Source organism: Rhopalosiphum padi, chromosome 2 (assembly GCF_020882245.1).
Source record: "Rhopalosiphum padi isolate XX-2018 chromosome 2, ASM2088224v1, whole genome shotgun sequence".
NCBI classification, from domain to species: Eukaryota; Metazoa; Arthropoda; class Insecta; order Hemiptera; family Aphididae; genus Rhopalosiphum; species Rhopalosiphum padi.
Window position 1 is genome coordinate 21,461,764 of NC_083598.1, and position 18,973 is coordinate 21,480,736.

General features: G+C 26.4%; 2 protein-coding genes across 4 annotated transcripts; one reads left to right on the plus strand and one right to left on the minus strand.

The window, feature by feature from the left end:
- Positions 1 to 3,892: 3,892 nt before the first annotated feature.
- Positions 3,893 to 11,996, plus strand: LOC132922460 (uncharacterized). The gene is made up of 12 exons (XM_060985997.1): positions 3,893 to 4,440; positions 4,529 to 4,630; positions 4,697 to 5,039; positions 5,130 to 5,220; positions 6,789 to 6,966; positions 7,037 to 7,316; positions 7,431 to 7,589; positions 9,215 to 9,355; positions 10,222 to 10,317; positions 10,797 to 10,925; positions 10,993 to 11,088; positions 11,195 to 11,996. The coding sequence occupies exons 1-12, from the start codon at positions 4,285 to 4,287 to the stop codon at positions 11,962 to 11,964; spliced, it is 2,541 nt and encodes an 846-aa protein (XP_060841980.1). The 5' UTR covers positions 3,893 to 4,284; the 3' UTR covers positions 11,965 to 11,996.
- Positions 11,997 to 13,757: 1,761 nt separating this feature from the next.
- On the minus strand, positions 13,758 to 18,437 carry LOC132921501 (protein SON-like). 3 transcript variants are annotated; one of them, XM_060984557.1, is made up of 14 exons: positions 18,221 to 18,433; positions 17,602 to 18,102; positions 17,359 to 17,523; positions 17,134 to 17,239; positions 16,686 to 16,961; positions 16,480 to 16,622; positions 16,048 to 16,187; positions 15,733 to 15,963; positions 15,564 to 15,671; positions 15,374 to 15,490; positions 14,296 to 14,443; positions 14,151 to 14,234; positions 13,966 to 14,081; positions 13,758 to 13,909 (listed from the first exon to the last, which is right to left on the minus strand). In XM_060984557.1, the coding sequence occupies exons 2-14, from the start codon at positions 18,047 to 18,049 to the stop codon at positions 13,802 to 13,804; spliced, it is 2,190 nt and encodes a 729-aa protein (XP_060840540.1). In that variant the 5' UTR covers positions 18,050 to 18,102; positions 18,221 to 18,433; the 3' UTR covers positions 13,758 to 13,801. The 3 variants fall into 3 exon arrangements, with proteins under 3 accessions (XP_060840540.1, XP_060840539.1, XP_060840542.1); XM_060984556.1 differs by having other exon boundaries at positions 17,602 to 18,433; XM_060984559.1 differs by lacking the exons at positions 13,758 to 13,909; positions 13,966 to 14,081; positions 14,151 to 14,234 and adding an exon at positions 14,758 to 14,863 and having other exon boundaries at positions 14,368 to 14,443; positions 17,602 to 18,437.
- Positions 18,438 to 18,973: the final 536 nt, after the last annotated feature.

Here is an 18,973-nt window from a genome sequence, read left to right on the forward strand (position 1 = left end):
ATTAAACACAAATATGTATAATTATAATTATAATAATTTGAGTCGTAAAATTTAGACGTATCACATCATTTTTTTTTTTCATAAAAATTTAAAATACTATGAGCTACTTACGTAATTTATTGGTATACAATTGCCTTGTACTTGGGTCATTATATAAAGACAAAATAGTTTCATGTATTTGCTCTCTTTACATGGACGTTCTATTCGTCCTAGCCATTGATCATCTGAGTGTTTCATCTTAAGTATGTATGCCCTACGCCACCCCTACCACTCAAAGGTTTCTAAAAATATATAAATAACAGAATATTTTTGAAATTTGAATAGTTTTTAAATAATTGCATTAGTATATGTAATTATAAATAAATAAATGTATATATATATATATTTTTTTGTTTTGTACAGAAACATAATGTGTTTACTTATAGAGTTATTATTGATATGTTAAAGTAATCTATATATTCTATACTGCGTTATTGTAAATTCATATGATACACTTTAAGTTATTTATGCAAATGCAATATAAATTATTTCAAAAAGAATAACTTAGTTATTAGATGATCATGCCTAAAATCCCAAGACATATTTATCAATGGAGTTACCAGGCCGGTTCTTGGATTCTTGATATATTTGGAAATGCCAGCAAGACGAAAATTGAGTAGCCAAACATCGAAACCAGCATCAGATAATATGAAACCTTTAAACCATAAAATATATAAAAATTAGTATAAATTATAAAAAACGCTATTCTTTTACAATACCTATGTTTCGATGTTTTTCTTTTCTTTGTATAACTATTTATAGGTTGAAGAAAGACATCGATAATTTAAAAAAATATATCTATTTATTTTATTATTTTCTACGAATTATCATAATGTTGAATATTATACATATATTTTATTAGACTATTAGAGTATTAGGCAATATACATAAAATAAAAAATATCTAAATCTAACATTTATAGTATTTTTAAGCTTCTTAACTCACTAGTGTTGGGATTTTGAGGATTCGTATATATTTTAATATACACAATACACTGCAGCATACCTCTATAAATCATATCATTATAGTCGACCAGTATGAATGACTATCGGGCTAGACGCTCTACTAGTCTACTGCTACTAACAACCTTTTTTTCTGTTTATAATAATATATTAAGTTAATTTCATGATAAAGTACAAGTTTACGTTTGGATTTTGAGAAAGCTTTCAATTGATGCATTAATAATACCACGGTATTTCGGTCTTTTGTCTTACATACTAGTTATTATTTATTATTAAATATTCTTAATGAAACAAACAACGATTTAATTAATACACTTACCGAGAGATATAAAATGTGTTCATTAGCATCGGTTTTTAATTCTTGTATTACAAAAACTGTTATCTGTTATTTATAAATTTGGTTATACATAACTATTTTAGATTTGTTTCATAGATAGGTTTATTTAAAAAATACAATGTAATAATATGTAAAAACGGGATTAAAACGGGACCATCTTCTAAAAACGGGATAAAAAGCGTCCCGTTCGAAGTTTGTCGGGACAACGAGACATCATGATCAAAAAAGGGACAATCTCGTTTTAAACGGGACGTCTGGTCACCCTCTAGTTAATTCACTTAAAGAAGACGCCATACCCGGCATGTGTTGTCTCTGTCTTATTAACGTACATCATAACAAATTTTCGTTCAGCAGAATACATTTTATGATGTTAGCTTTAATATTAGAGTAAATTTACCTATTATTAAATTTAAAGGTAAGAATATCATCTAGACAATGACATAAGATTTTATTGATATTATCATTTTAAACTTTTAAAGTGAGTTATAGCTATGTAAAATATTACAACTTTAAAATATTCATAACTCACTTTAAAATGATAATATCAATAAAAGCATATAACATTTTCTAGATAATATTCTTACCTTCAAATTTGATAATATGTAAATTTACTCTAATATTAAAGCTAACGTCACAAAATATATTCTGCTGAACAAAAATTTGTTATGATGTACGTTAGTAAGACAGAGACAACACAGCGGGTATAGCGTCCTCTTAATCAGTCGCGTACGCAGGGGGGGGGTGTCAGGGAGATATGACCCCCCCTTAAAAATAAGTATCTGTTCAAATTATGAAACAAGGACAGAAAAAAAAAAGGTCAATTCGTGCATATAATTATGATATGATGTTTGAAAAACTTATAAAATTACCAGTGAAGATACATAAGCCAATACCGTGTGATGATAATAGCAATGATGACACCGAAGAAGAAAACACAGAAAATCTAATTATGTCAACAACCTGTGGAACAATAAATACAGTATACAAGGTATTTCAACAAAATGGACTGAAAGAAGTGTTTCCAGCAATTTATACAGCGCTAAGCATTGGACTAACGTTACCTGTTGGCTGTTTCAAGTTCATCTCCAGAACGAGCCTTCTCAAAATTAAAACTTATTAAAAGTATATTAAGAAGTACAATGGCAGAAGAACGATTAGATTCTCTGATGTAGTGATGTTAATATCATGTGAGAATGATATTAACATCGACTCTGTCTCAGTTATCAATATTTTTACATCATATAGTACAGTGCTTATAAAAATATTATGTTAATCAAATGAGTAAGCGACAGAGTAACAGAATGCAGTAAACAATGAACCTAATATTATATTCATGTAAATAGTTGGTTAATATGTTGTTTATATTATTTATATAAATAGTTTATAATAGTACTGCATGTCTCCATAATATTAATATCTATATAGAGAAAAATATAAAATATAAATCAGTTTCTTTGTCAATATCCTTTTCTGATGTGTGATGATCATATTAATTTCTATGTTAATTAAAAATTATGGTACTTATCTGTATATTAAAATATTAAATAATGTAAAAATACAGTAAATAATATAATTTATTTATGAAAATTATATTTTCTAAGTTAAAAAAATTGTAGTGTCTTTGGGGGGGGGGGGGACTTTGCCCCCACGGCTTAGGTTTCATACCACATAGAAGTAGTTGGATGGGTATAAATTAATGTCCATTGCCACACCTAAAAAAAATTAGTTCGGCGCCACTGTATGATGATATATTGATATGACACCGCTCTTAAAAAAATCCTGCGTACACTATTGCTCTTAATATTAAAACTAACAACACACAATTGATTCTACTGAATAACGTGTTCTCTAAAGAGGATGCATCCCATAGTAACACTCTATACATTACTGTATGATGCGCCCGCATCATGGTTATTGCAGGTTGCGTGTATTGTTTCCGTCTTATAAACGTACAATATGGTATTTTCATTAAGTAATACCAATTTCGTGTGTTTACTGTTTAGCAAAGGTAGGTAAGAAAATTGTCTGAGATCTCGTCTTTTATTACGATATTTAATTTATTGTTAAGTGAATTATGAGCATTTTAAAACATTAATATTTTACATACTTATAACAGATAACATGCGGATGATTACGTCCTCTCAATAAAAATTATCAAGACTTTAATAAAATAAATTTATATAATTATATTAAAACAGACGTTGGTTTAAATTGCAGACCGGTAAAAATAAAAAAATATTTTTATTGAAATATTTTGATTTCTGTAGTGTAATGAGAATTGTGAATTTGTTGTAGAATAATAATAATAATAATAATATTGCCATGAAATCGTGTTACAATACCTACAATACCCCTCTCCACACAACCGTCCATCAATGTACTGAGTGAATAAAATATATGGGTGTTGTAACTGGAATTTCCTCGTCTACGGTCAAAAAAGTACACACCACCACGACTGGTCATCATAACCAATTACCATTTACAATCGATTATTTCAATTTAGTAAAAACTAACCTAACCTGGGCTATATGTCAATAATATTACAATATTACAACACTTTCACTGTACAGGTATAATCGTGGTTCAGAGCCACGCCGTATACATTTTATTTCTATTTATAACTTTTTATCACAACCTCCGTTCTCCGATACCAAATAATAACGTCGATCTGATGTTTATTATTACACGCGAGTTTGATAAATAATCGCTATATCGGTTATTTATGTATTATTTTGTCAAATATCATTGGATTTTATTGCCCGCCGTCGTCCGTCCCGGCATCGTGCATACTGCATTCCCGCATTTTATTACGTAGGCCAGGGATGCAGACCTCTGTGTGCACTATTCAATGAGTTGTGTCTCAATCTCTTGTGTGTCGTTGTTCACTAGTCTAGGTGTGCGTGCGTTAGTTCAGACGGATATTATTAGAGAATATTAACAGTCACGATGACGGATGCTGATTTAAGTGACATTTCTTCTACAAGCGATGTAAATTATTCGGACATCGACTTCGATACACCGAACACAACAGACATGAAGTTAAGTGACGTCAGTGACTACCCATATAATGACGATTCTGTTAGGAACATTTTATTCGAAAGAGTAAGACCTTTTATTTGTTCAAATTTTGTACGCCGTCGTGTGCGCCAAGTATATAATGTACTGGTTGTATGATTTATGTTTTATTTAGAAAAAAAAACTAGCTCTGAGATCATCAGATTCATCGTCATCGCCTTCAGAAAATGAATTTGACGCGGTGTCATTATCTTCATATGTAACGAGTTATGGAAATGTTAGTTAGGTTATTTTATTATAAATTTGGTCTAAGTATAATATAATAATTTTATTTTTTTTTCAGACCAGCCAGTATGATACTAAATGTGCTGTTATATTGTGTAATGCAAATGCAAGAAATCAGTTTGATAGATTATTTTTCATCAACTTTCCAAAGGATAACAAAAATCTTTGTGAAATTTGGTGGAGATTATGTGGACATTACGGTTTGTTTAATCCTTTGTCAAAGATATGCTCTATTCATTTTAAGGCAGACGATTTTACTTCTAATATGGTTAGAAGAGATGGAAAACTCTATAAACAAACTATATTGAAAAACAATTATATTGTACCAACTCTTTATTTACAACCGTATGAGTATGCCAAGTTTACTAGGAAACGGAAAAAACGTGTAAATGATGTTAGCAGTGAGTATAGTTAAAATTTGCTACCTAAAAATCTAAATTATTCCATTTTAATTTTTGAAAATATTTATAATAAATATAATTTAAAAACAGAGCACAAGAAATTAACATCAATTTATGTATGTGTAATTCAAGGCTGTAAGAAAACATCTTTAAAATATGGGAAAACTACATTATTTTTCAAGTAAGTTATTTTAAATTAAATTTAGTATGACTAAAGAATATTAATAAAAATATAAACATACTAAAAATTTAACTAGATGAATACCAAAAAAATATTTTGTGATTAGTGACTTGACTAGGTTTACACTTTAGGTTTAGAGTTTAGTTTATCCAGTGGATTGTTTGGAGCTTAGGAAGGTTAATTAATTTAATATAAAAAAAGGTTGTTTGATACCATAAACCCCATCAAGAAAATAAATATTATTTTTATTATTGAACCATGAACATAGGTGTGCGCAGACTTTAATTTCCGGTCGAGCCTGGTAAAATTAGTGCCCCAATACTTGGACAGTGCCCCTAATTTTTTTTAACACATTAACATACAACATATATTTTAATTGTAAATTTGAAACTGTATAAAATTTTTATATCTATGCAAATAGAATCAAGTTGTATGTGCACACAACATTAATATACTAGACATAGGTAGGTTTTTATATATTTTTGAAGTTAAAAGTAAAATACATATATTAATACATATCTAACGCATATTTTTATGTGTAACTGTACATATAAACTTAGTAGGTAATATATAAATGTGTAATTATGTAATAATTGATAAATGAATTTTCTTATTTCCTATAGGCGCTAGGCCATTAGGTCTATACCAGGCTCTATACCTCATTATAGTACTATATCTTTACTACTTCTATAGTCATACTAGGTACATATTTTGATATTTTGTGGACAATGTTTTAGTCAGATAAATAAATCAATAAAAATTATATGGTGGTACACAAATATTTTTAATTTTATTTCACTATTACGACTAATACAATTTTCATAATCTCCACGAATATAATGAGAATGAGTTAATAATTAATATAATATACACAAATTTGAAATTTTACTATGCCCCTAAAAAGATTCCGGTCGAGCCGGGAGTCGTCCGGCTCACCCCGTGCGCACGCCTATGACCATGAATTATATTTAATTATATTATATTATTTATTTCAATAGATTATACGAAATAACTTATTTACTAAATGTAAATTGTAATTAATTACTGAATAAAGCTCGTCTTAAATATCAATTGAATATTATTGAAAATTGTGAATCAAAACTTCAAAATAAATCTTAAAAACCTATCTCATTACATATTTTGTTCAAACCACCTTCAAGAAATGAATACTTGTTTGGATAAGAAAAAAATGTTATTGTTAACTCAACCAAAAAATACGTAAGTCCATAGTATTAACTTCATGTTAGTTACAAGTTTAAAAAAATAAACATTAGATAAATCATTATGATAGTATACTGAACTTGTACCTTAATAAAATGAAAATACTATGATCAAATGATATACAAATTGTACTTCTGTATGTCTAAGAACTTTATGGTAGTACAATTAATATAGGTGCAATTTGGATTTTACATTTGGGGGCCTATAAACTATTTTAAATACAAATCATATGGTGAGGGGCTAGCTCCCAAGCCCCCTTCAAATTATTGCAAAGTAAATTTATAGAACTGCAACTATGGTGATTTAAATAGAATAAATTCTAAAACAATCTTATATTTAATTTTTAGATTTCCACTTGAAAACAAATTTATGCTTAAAAAGTGGTTAAATATTATCGGATTACCTTTTTGGAAACCATTAAAAACTAATCGAATATGCTCTGATCATTTTGAAAGTTATTACATTATGAAGATTGATAATGTTTATCAACTTAATAAGTATGCAGTTCCATCAATAAAACCAAAAGTATGTATACATGGTGCATTTGCAGTACTTAGTTTAAAATATATGTTATATATCAACATTTATTTTGTAGAACTTATTTGTCTTCAACCACACAGATTACAATAGCAGAGAGTTCGAAACATCTATTAATGATCATAATAATGCATCTGATTTTAGTAGACTAGAATTTAATACAGTAGATAAAAATACTTTGGTAGTCAAAGGAAAAAAAAGAAAAAATGATAATAATGAAAAAACTATTTTGCTAACATCGTTAGAAAATAAGATAGATGAAGAACTAAAAAAATATGATAAAATACTTGAAGCAACAAAACTTTCAAATTCACCGGTATTACAAGACGGTGTTAAAGGTGAGGCAAAAATTATCTATTTATAATCATATGTAGTTATACAAATGATGGACAAACATTTTGATAAATAAGTATAATATATTTATGTTATTATATTTTATAAACTATTAACAGAAATACAATTATTAAATTCCTCAACAAAGTGCAGTAGTATAAATGTTGAGGAGATTTTGGATGATGTTAATGACATGAAAGAATTTCAATCTAAAGAGAAGACTAATTTAAGTTTGACTAAACAATATTTAGAATCATTTGAAAAAGAAATTGCAAAAGGTAATATATGATTTTTAATTTTTAGTCTGTATTCGGATTCATAAATGTGATAATAATTTTAATATTATCAAATTGTATACATTATTTTTTTATAATTATTGAGGAGTATTGAATTGTAGCTATAGTTAAATCTCATTATAAAAAGAATTATCAAAACTAAATGATGACAATACTTATGGTGTGTAAATATTACATGTCATATTAAATATATGTGTACTATGTGTTAAAATTAATTTGTAATTGTACCTACCACTGTTAATTTATTAAAATAAAAATGTAGTCATATAATACAATATTGAATAACCCAATTAATGAGCCACATTTTTGTAATTAATCATAAAGACATTTTTATAATAGTATAAAACACTATAATAGTTGGATGAAATAATTATTTTTATTTTTTAATACTTGAAAAAGATAATTAATCTTTATTATTATATATGAATGGATTTTTTTTAATAAAATTATTTTCTTAAATTTATTATTGATGTGTGTATTCACATTATCGGTGTATTCCTTTGTAAGGAAGTAAGGATAATTTAGGAAAGCTTTTCGAAAAGAAACTTTTTAATTATTATTACAAGTATTATTTATTACCGCTTAAACGGATTATTTCTAAATAAAACAGATATTATTCAGATACAATAGAGGTTCTGTCTGGTCTTCTTTATTTATACGACTGACGTGTGAGCCATGACCAAGGGGCTCCGACGCCCAACAACCAGGTGGAAATCTCTAGATTAGAGAATTCCAGCCAGGGTGTACCGTCTCGTAGTAGTCATGTTTGCCAAAATATGTATCATATTACAAATATATCATGAAGTATAAAAAAGTATATATCTGATTTTCCAATATTCATCAATATAAAAAAAAAGGTAAAGTAAGTTACTGCTCTGCTGTCTAGTAGGTATAAAGATACCTTGTCATTTTGTAAGTCACTATTATAGTGGTATGTATATATTTTTAAGTCAATACTGAGTTGTTTCTACCAACCTACCATAGATCGATGTGAATAGGTTTGTACAATAAAGAGATGATAAAATAAAATTAAACTAGGTTTGAGAATAATTATGAAATTGTGTTAACTAAATATAATAATATACATTTAAAGTTTTTCGAATACCCACAGTTAATATTTTCAAATTGGAATGAAATAACTAAAATCGTTGTTCTTTGTTTAATTATCTAATTTCCACCAAATTTGAACTTACAATGTCTATAAAAAAAAACTGGAAAACTAACTATATATTTTTAAAAAAATTTGGTTAAAGTATGAACTACTTGTGAAAAATCATGTTTTAAATTTTCAATCCTTAGCTATAATTAAACAATTTGTAACTTTGAGTGAATTTTACAAATTTTGTCGAAATTTGAACATTTAAATTCTTATAAGTTAAAATTCTATCTACTTAATTTAATATTTTTAAATAGCTATTATAATAACAACTTATGTGGGATCTTGCATTCAATTTTTAAAGTTTTTGCTTGTTATTTTTTTATTTTTTTAAAATTCCAAGCATTTTTTTACTATAAAAAAGCATTGCTCTGCTCAGAATCAAAAGAAATTAAATTTAATAGAAATATTTAAAGTATAAAATTAAATTTCAACATTTTGATAATTTCAGAAAGAGAGAACATGAATGGAAATATAAATAATAATGATATGAATTTAGAATATGTTTATATGGATATATTAAATGATGTGAATATGAATGCAAGTGTGATGGAAGTTCAACCTACACTTGATACAAACACTAGTTTAAAAGGTAACTTGCTAATTATAATTACAATTTTTTAGAAATATCTGTGGTATCTCATGTTATAGTGCGTGGAGTACATGAACTATCCAATAAAATTTCCTTAAAAAAATTATTACATTTTTATTACAAATATAAATTATAATTGATCATTATGTACATATAGTCTATAATAAAAAAATAGTTCATCTAAAAAGAAAAAAAGGCTATAGATTTTCGTGTTACAAGCATGTATATTAACAATTAAATAATTTGTGGAGCTCAAGTTATGCTCTATGTGACAATACAATTTTAGCTAAGTTCATCAATTTATTGACTAGTTAACTATTGCTATTAATGTGTGCACAGGACCTATTTTTATAATGCTTTTCCATCACGAAAATCTTTCAAAAGATTTTATACCATTGTACATTTGTCTACTGCCCTACAACCACTGTGCACTCATATCAAACTAAACTAATATCAATAATATATAAAAATTAAAGAATAAAATAATTTACTCTTAATAAATAAATTTATTTTTTTAAAGCTTAAACAATTAAATATAGATAAGTACATTATTTTGGTTGTGTACTTGTATCAAAATTTTTTTTTCCAGCCTAGATGTCTTATAAAATTATTTGTGCGCCCCATTATAAAAACTTCATGAGTTGCCACTGGTTAATATAAATATATGTTTAGAAAAAATATAATTAACTAGTATTCAGTTTTATTTCAAATGATTTATTTATAAGGATCTGTTATATTAAAATTCTTATCCTATTATATATTGAACTCCAATAAAACTAATGAAATCCTTTTACTGGCATAGAATTTCAATTTATAACTTGACACAGTTGAATTTTTATTTTATATAAAACTATTTTTGTTAACAGATGAAAATAATACTACTGAATTGGAATTTGTAACAAATAAAAAAAGTTTGAAAAATATGTCTGTAGAATCAATAAAGACAAATATATTATTTGAAGGTAATTATTAATTTACTTATATATTTGAATTATTTTTTATGATATGTTTTGAAATATTTTAAAAATATGTTTATAAAATAAATCATGGAAAAAATGTCAAATTAAAAAAAAATTATTTTTGTTTTCCTTTTTTGTTAGACATAAAGAAAATACAAATTCCTTTAATTCACAAAATTTAAATTTTAAATTATAGAAATAAAAAATTATCAAAATATATATTTAATTTCCTTGTAAAAAGTCACAGTACAAGTTTTGAATTTGACTTTGATATAATATATTGTACTGACAGTATTGTCATTTAAATGATTTATACTTTCAGACCTTGTGCTGAACTTGAAAATATGTACTAAAATATTTTGTCTGTCAAGAAAACCATATTATTTATCCTAGGACTTTTTAATAATTTATTAACCTATAAAATATAATTTTATTATTATTAAAAATTAAAAAAAATTATTAATTTTTTTTTATTATTTCAGAAAAAGAAGTAATGAATAAAATTTCAAATAATAATGATATTGATTTGGAATATGTTTATTTGGGTATGTTAAATGATGAAAATATGATAGGAATACAACCTATATATGATACTAATATTAGTGTAAAAGGTAACTTGCTAATGATATTGCTCACTATTTAATATTTAATATTTTATAATTTATTTATTTTTATTAGATGAATCGAATGCAACTGAAATAGGATTTGAAACAAATAATACAAATAATTCAACAGACACAATTTCAAAATCCACAAAGCTTAAAATTGTTGAAGGTAGTAAAATTTTTTGATATTATTGAATATATTATTTTTTTCCCCTAGACATTGTTTTAAAATATTTAATGTCTGATACATTTTCAATATCTATTTTTTTTTCTAGAAACTCCTGAATCTATCATTTATGATCAAGCCTTAACAGAATGTTATGGTGAAATGCTTCCACCTTACTGCGACCCAAAGTGTCAGTTAAAATGTTATTATTCTGTACCTGGTCCTCAACGAAAAGAATTCTTTAATCAATTCCATAAATTGCAAAATGTGACTGAACAAAACTGTAAAATTGCTCAATTAGTACAAATTGTTATGGTTGAAAATCTAGAAAGTAATTTTGAGAGGAGTGTGACGTGCCATTTAACTATGAATAAAGAATCTGTTAAGGTCTGCCGAGTATTTTTTATTAATACATTGGGTATTTCTGAACACCGTCTCGATGCCATTTTGAAACCAGTCAATTACAGTTGGTATTCTAATAGTGATACTGCGTTGAATGCCAATCATCCAAAACAATCAAAAGTAATAAATGAGCAAATTATAATCACAAATTTCATGAAAGAATCTTTAAAACTGTTAGACAAGGATTACAATCTATATGTTCCTGAGAGTGATACCGAAATTAATCTGGAAAATGTACCATCTGAAGAACAAGAAAAAGTGTTAATGTACATAAAAAGTATTCCTAGAATTTTATGTGTGCCCAAAATCCCTGGAGACTTTAAGAAACAATTATTTGAAACCAGTATCTGTATGGGATATATGTATAAAACCTATTCTGAAAACTATATTAGAAACAAAATTCCACCGCCATTTACAAAAGGTCAGTTTAAAAAAATCTACAACAAGTATATGAAGTCTCATTTAAAAATGGTTTAAAATCAAATTAATTTTATTACTGTTTTCACTATTCACAGTTTTAAGAAAGGAATAGCCTATTCCTTGTTATTTATCGATTAGTTTATTTATTTTATAAGTATTGATATATAAATACTAATATTTCATTATTTTAAGTAATATATAATTTTCATAGTTTTTATAAAATATGAGAGAACATATTTTTTCATTATGTCTTATGACTACTGATATCTTGACTGCTACAGTTTTATTGACATGAAATCTATATTGAAAATAAATACATGGATTTAACTTGTTTTTGCTCTTCTCATCTTTTTTATTTGCTTGTAGTAAATACAATATAATGATAACTTGTATTTTAAGAATTATTGTATTAAGTTAAATGTTTTTTAAAATTGTATAAAATAAGTAACAACTTTAAAAATATATTAACAAATCAATGATATTAGTATTAGAATAGACTATTAAATATTATTATACAATTTTAATTTTTCATACCTACTCAGAATCACACATTCTATTGACATATTAAATACTCAGTTATTTAATCATAGTATGTTTAGGTTCATATGTTAATAATTAATATTATATATATATATATATATATATATAAAATTCATTAGTTTATAGAAATATAATACATTTGAAATCTTTTATACAGATAAAAGAAATACACTTATAATTTTTTTTTTGATTATTTTTCAACTTATAATCAAAGGTGTAATAACATAAAAATAAGAGATTTAGTAAGTATAAAAATTATCTTTAATTTAAGTTAATTTTATAATAAAACTAAAATAAAATAAGTAATAGCTTACTCACAAGCCTTTAGGGTGATGTCTCCAAGTCTGTGGGGATCTTTCCCTACACTTAGAAGTGCTGTTGAACCATACCACGTATTGTATATTATTAATATAAATTCTTACACAATTACCTTCTTTCAGAGGGCTCTCGAGGTTTTGCACTCAAGAATCTAATCAAGTTAATATTATGGTAATATAATATAATGTATATCATAATCATGCCTGGTTCGCCAAAATGTGTGTATATAAATATATATAATGTAGTGAGGTGATACAAATAAAATAAAATTGCTGGGCATGTAAACAACACTGATTTATCTATTTTAAAAAACAGACCTAGTTGCCACTCGTTGGATACGGTGTCGAGAGATGTTATTAAATAGACTGGTGAGAGACTATTGTTCAAGATGGCCCCATCAAAGACCTCCTCCACTTTTCCAAAGATTTGGCTTTATCCTTGGTTGCAGAGACTCTCATTGGGCCATCCTTTGTCTCTGTTGGCACACGAGAAAAGTTGCACGTTCTGCTTTTTATTGACGCAGACACATGGAGTTTCTTTATGACCTTGTAATGTAAATCGTCCCTTTCATTACTGATAAAAGAAAATTGAAATTAACTGTTATCCATGCGCAGCAACTCTACCGTTACTAATTAAATTTATTATATTTAAACTTCTATGAAATTATTACAATTATAATATGAGTGCATATCATTACAAAAGTATATTACAAATTTCCTACAACTTTACTGTTATATTTGTAATTTTTCTTATAATATAGAAAAGGATGTAGATGCTGCTTCTAAATTAACAATTGTCATAAGATTTTTTAACAATTTATTAAACAACATACCATTTTTCTTTTCTTATTCAACAAGTTGTGAATAGTAACGAAAAAAATTACTGTTCTCAGAAAAAAAATAGATACCTCTAAATGTATCTAAAAAAAAGGTATAATGTTCAAATTATAAAAATAGGTCTTATTTAGTGTGATTATAATAATTAAACCAGAAATTTAACATTTAAAAAATCATTTATTTCATGAAAACATTTTAATTCAATTTAATAATCCAATTTCTTTTAAACACTCTTTAGCGGCTTCCATTTTAGCCATTTTTTTTGTTTGACACCTTGATGAACAATATTGCACTCCATTCACAACTACCTATATAAAATAAAAGTAATTAATAAAATATTTTTATGTACATTTTGAATACTTACAGTCATAATAAATGTTTTTCTATGACTAGGACCAGATTCGTCTAGAGTATTAAACTTGGGTATGTCCCACTTACGTTTTGCACAAAATTCATTTAATAATGAAACTGGATGTTTTCCTACAATAATATATTATTTTAAATAAAGTTGCAACTTCATTGTTTGTTTATCCTGTTTGAACAATTTACCTTCCAAGGACAACGTGGGTAGTACTGCTTTTTTTGAAAATTTCTTTGTACGATTTCCTTGGAGTTCTTCTTCAGCCACTAGCCCTATTAACACAGATAGTTAAATAATGTATACTAATACCAACATTTAAAATTCTTTTTACACCTCTTTTATCCATTTTGACATCCAATAACAGTGGTTCTAAAGATCCAGATTGATTCTTTCCAAGACCTTCGCCTGGTTTCCATCCCATTTTTTGTAACAAATGAATCCCAATACCACTATTTACAGGAGCAGAATTTTTCAGCTGATCCTACAATTATAAATTAATTATATTGAGCATTAAGTACATTATTTAAAATTATCAACCATAAAATATTTGTATATTATATTGTATAAATAAAAATTATTTTACAGCCGTGTTACTTTCGGTAAAAAAATATCTGTGTGAACTAGATGATCATTGAAATCCATATTATGATGTATTTTCATTTATTAACTTTAATACTTACAAAATACATGTTAAGTATTTTCAAATGTTTGTTTCCACTTTAAAATAAAATTTAACTAAATACTGTAAATGTATACACTGTTAAATGCATACATTCAAGTATCTATTAAAATTACCAGGGGGCTGCATCAGATATCCCATGAATGTTCAGCAGACGAACCGTCGTTCGATTGTGATGTTGTTGATATAGCGCTTAAATATGTTAAACACAAGTAATACTGCCTGTAACAGATTTTCATTTGGCTTTCGTGCACTTAATATGCATGTTTATTTAGCAATGCAGCAATTGCTAGATAAACATACAGTTTAAAAAAAATATCTTGATATCATAAAATATGTAAAATATTGATTTTAAACTACTCAATTATACATTGAAGTATTACAACAAGACTTTATCTTACAAGTTAAATAACTAAATTTATTATTAAATGCACAATGAATTTATTTCGTTTGAATTGAGTAGGTTCTCAGTAACCAACAATGAACACACTGTATTTAAAAAATGATTAAAATGTAATGTATTTTTAAGTTGTAAACAAATGTTTTATTTGTCTTTTTCAATAATCATTTTATATTACCTTAAAAGTTAAGGTAATATTTCCAAGTGTTTGAAAGCCCAATGAAAATTGTCAATATCGAATTTGTGGAAAATAATATATAGTGCAAAAATGTGTTATACCCACTATATATTTAAAAAAAATGAAAATAAAATAAAGTTCCTATACATTTTACCTTTTTCACCCAGGTTTGAAATCCAGCAGAAAGTTCTGCAGGGGTTAGTACTTTAGCACCAGTATGACCAGTGAACTGTCCAGTTTCGAATGACAACAATGAATAATTACCATGTGCCTAGAACATTAAACATAAATTTATACCTATAGTTTAATTTTCACCCAGACACTTATTTAATATTCTCATTTACATAAGGTATGAATGCTGGAGTTTCTACTACGGCAGGAGACACATACTGATAATCCATAGGCACTATAGCATTGGTTGGACTAGAAACAGGCTGAATAATGGGTTCCACCTGAATAAGACAGTTCTTATAAATTATATCATACAACTATAACAGTTTTATAAAATCATACAGGAACAACTTTTGGAGCCTGTTGAATATGATGTGATTTGTTAGAAAGTTTGTTTCCTTCATCAGGTCTAAGTATTTTATTTAATTTTGCAGATTCCTCAGGACCTATGGGCATCCATTCAGTAAGAGCCAAACTATGAGTTTGGCCACTGGATACAGGAAACTGTTGTCTCAATATATCTTGCCCAATAGTTTTTTCTTGAAAGGATTTAATAGGTAATTGAGTGGCGTTCTAAAAATATGGGTTTAATTATATACTTATATGATTGATGAAATTCTAATGAAAACTTTAATAATGGCATTGAGATTTATTTACTCTAATATTCATGACTATATTAGGTCTTTCCTTGACCAAAAATGGATGGTGGAAAGGTTGTTTGAATTCATCATCATCAGAAGAATAAGAAGTATCATCATCATGATCCTTATCCTTTTTTGAAAGTTTACGACAAAAATCTTAAACAAACAAGCTGTATGATAACATATATTCATTATTATTATAATATTTCATATGCAAATATTACTCATAAGGTCATAATTAGTAATGATTTAAACAATATCATAATCATAATGTTACTAAATTAACAAAATTAATATTTATGATCATTTTAAGTTCTGATATAACATTTCTGTACAATTATATACAAATTATAGTATTTGTGGAAATAACAAGACAGAATTAAGTTAAATGTTAATAACAAGGTTACATTTTAAATTTATATAGTGAAATACTTTAAATGTGTATTACCTGTTAATTCATCAACAGTTTTAGTGGGTACATTGGCTAAAGTATCTTTTTTTACACTTCCCACTGGTAATACACCTTGTTGTACTAGAGACAAGGCATTTTTACGAGCTATTTTAAATAATTTTTTTTTATCAATTTTTTCACTGAAAAAAAAAACCTTGCAAACATTTAAAAAATAAATAATAAATAAAAATGAATATCCTTACCAAGAAGGAGATTTATGTCTACTCCTAGATGTTTCTCTGGACCTCGATTGTTTTCTTGTTCTATAATAATCTTCTGATCTCTTTGACTTTTTACTATCCCTCGATCTTGAACGTCTAATTGATTTTGAGTATTTATCTGGTGTTATAGATCTTTTATGATGGTTGCTTTTTTCTTTTGATTTAATATCACTATCATTATTTTTACACTTAATGTTAGAGTCACTTTGGTTCCTTGAATTAGTTTGATGACTTTTAAAGTCATCGTGTCTCAAATACCTAAAGCAATATTGAACACAAATATATCAATACTTATAAAAGTATCATAAATATTATACATTATAATATATAATTGCATTTAAGAAGATAAAATTAAATGAGAATCAAGGTTTGTCAAAACCATGTTTAATGAAAAAATAGAATATTTTTTATTATCATAAATAATACTTACTTATCTTTGCTATTTGAACGAGATCGACTATACTTCTTAAGTCGTTTTGGAGTACTTGATCTATTTCTACTTCTTGATCTTTTCTTTTTTTTTGATTTATGCCTTTCTATAAATATTATTTGTTTTAGGTATAATAAAAGTTCAAGTAATAATTAATATATAGTTATTTATATTAACCATTATTATATATTTAAACTAAAATTAAATGTATTTAATAATACTTACCTTTCTTTTTTTTTTTGTCTAAACTACTAGATTCACTATTTTTACATTTTTCAGTTTTCAATCTTTCTTTTTCTTGGACTTCAAGAACTAATTCATGGTATAAACGGCTCTCTTTTAAATCTTTAATGATGATTTTTCCATTATTTAATCCAGTAGTATTTTGTTCTGAAAACATAAAAAATAAATTATGTATACAAAATTATACGTGTTAAGTTAAATATATATCAGTATATCACTATTTACTTATTTGGTTTGAATCATTTTCTGGTGTCTGTACTTTATTTGTATCTATTAAATTAGTTGTATCTAGATGACAGATCTCATTTTCATTGTATTTAATGTCTTTGACCTCCTCACTTTTTTCATTAGCCGTACTTACAATTGTTTCCATTATCACATCTAATGATACTGACATACCAGATTTGGCTTCTTCTAGCTTATCTTTTTTGAGTTTCAGTTCTATACAATCATCAGGTGAATTAGATCTTGAATGTCGTTTTTTCTTTTTGGATTTCTTTGATTTTTTCTTGTGTTTTTTATGTTTTTTTTTTGATTTGTCATGTCGTTTGTGTTTCTTAATGGATTCTGGCACCGAGTAAGTGGACGTAACTTCTGTATCAGGAACACAAGGCATTTTCTGCTCCAAAGAGTTGAATAACTCTTTAACTATTGTATCTGATGTCTTCTCCATGTAAAATGTCTAATGTAATAATTTTATTTTCCTCACTAATTATGAAGAATTAACTAGAAATAAGAGAATATGAACAATAAATAATGCAGTCATAGAAGTTAAAATTACTTTTAATTAGTCTAATTAGTTAATAGGTAGTTATTAGATTATAATATATTAAATGTTTGGTACCTATCGGCTATCATTATTAATTAATAATATCATGGACATCTTATAATAAATTAATATAAGTATTAAGTAGGAACATCAACAAACATCAAATACATATCCATAGATTAGAATACCTATCATCTAACAACTAATCAACTATAGTAAATGAATCTTAGCTAGGCCCATAGAATAATACTCTATCTCGATGGAGCTGGGTTGCTTCGTTATCTGATAATAATGGAATCTTAGAATTTAGATAATCTTAGTTCATGCATAGACCTTATACTAGTATACCTAACCTAACCTAACCTTAGTATAAAGCACGGATGGTGAACGGTCACATAGATCCCTCGACAGCTAGATCCCGATGACTAACTGACGCAAGAGGATCCAATTGACGCGAGATTAAAATGACGCATGAGGATCTAATTGACGGGGGATTAAAATGACGCATGAGGATCTAATTGACGGGGGATTAAAATAATCATAAGGATTTTACAAATTAATTAATTTTGTAATTAGTATTATTAATTTTTAATTATCAATGTATTTAAATGCTTTTACGTTATTATATCGTAGTAACACTAGTATAACAGTTGTTATCTAGCATAATCCATATAATTTTTGTTTAACAGACAATTAAAAAATATTTTCTATTATAACCTAATGTTTTAATAATACACGCATAAATTATTTCATAAATAAAGCTTTTATAATGTTAGGTCTCGTTTATACATCTAATAAAAAATTAAAATTTAATAACTGAAGTTACTG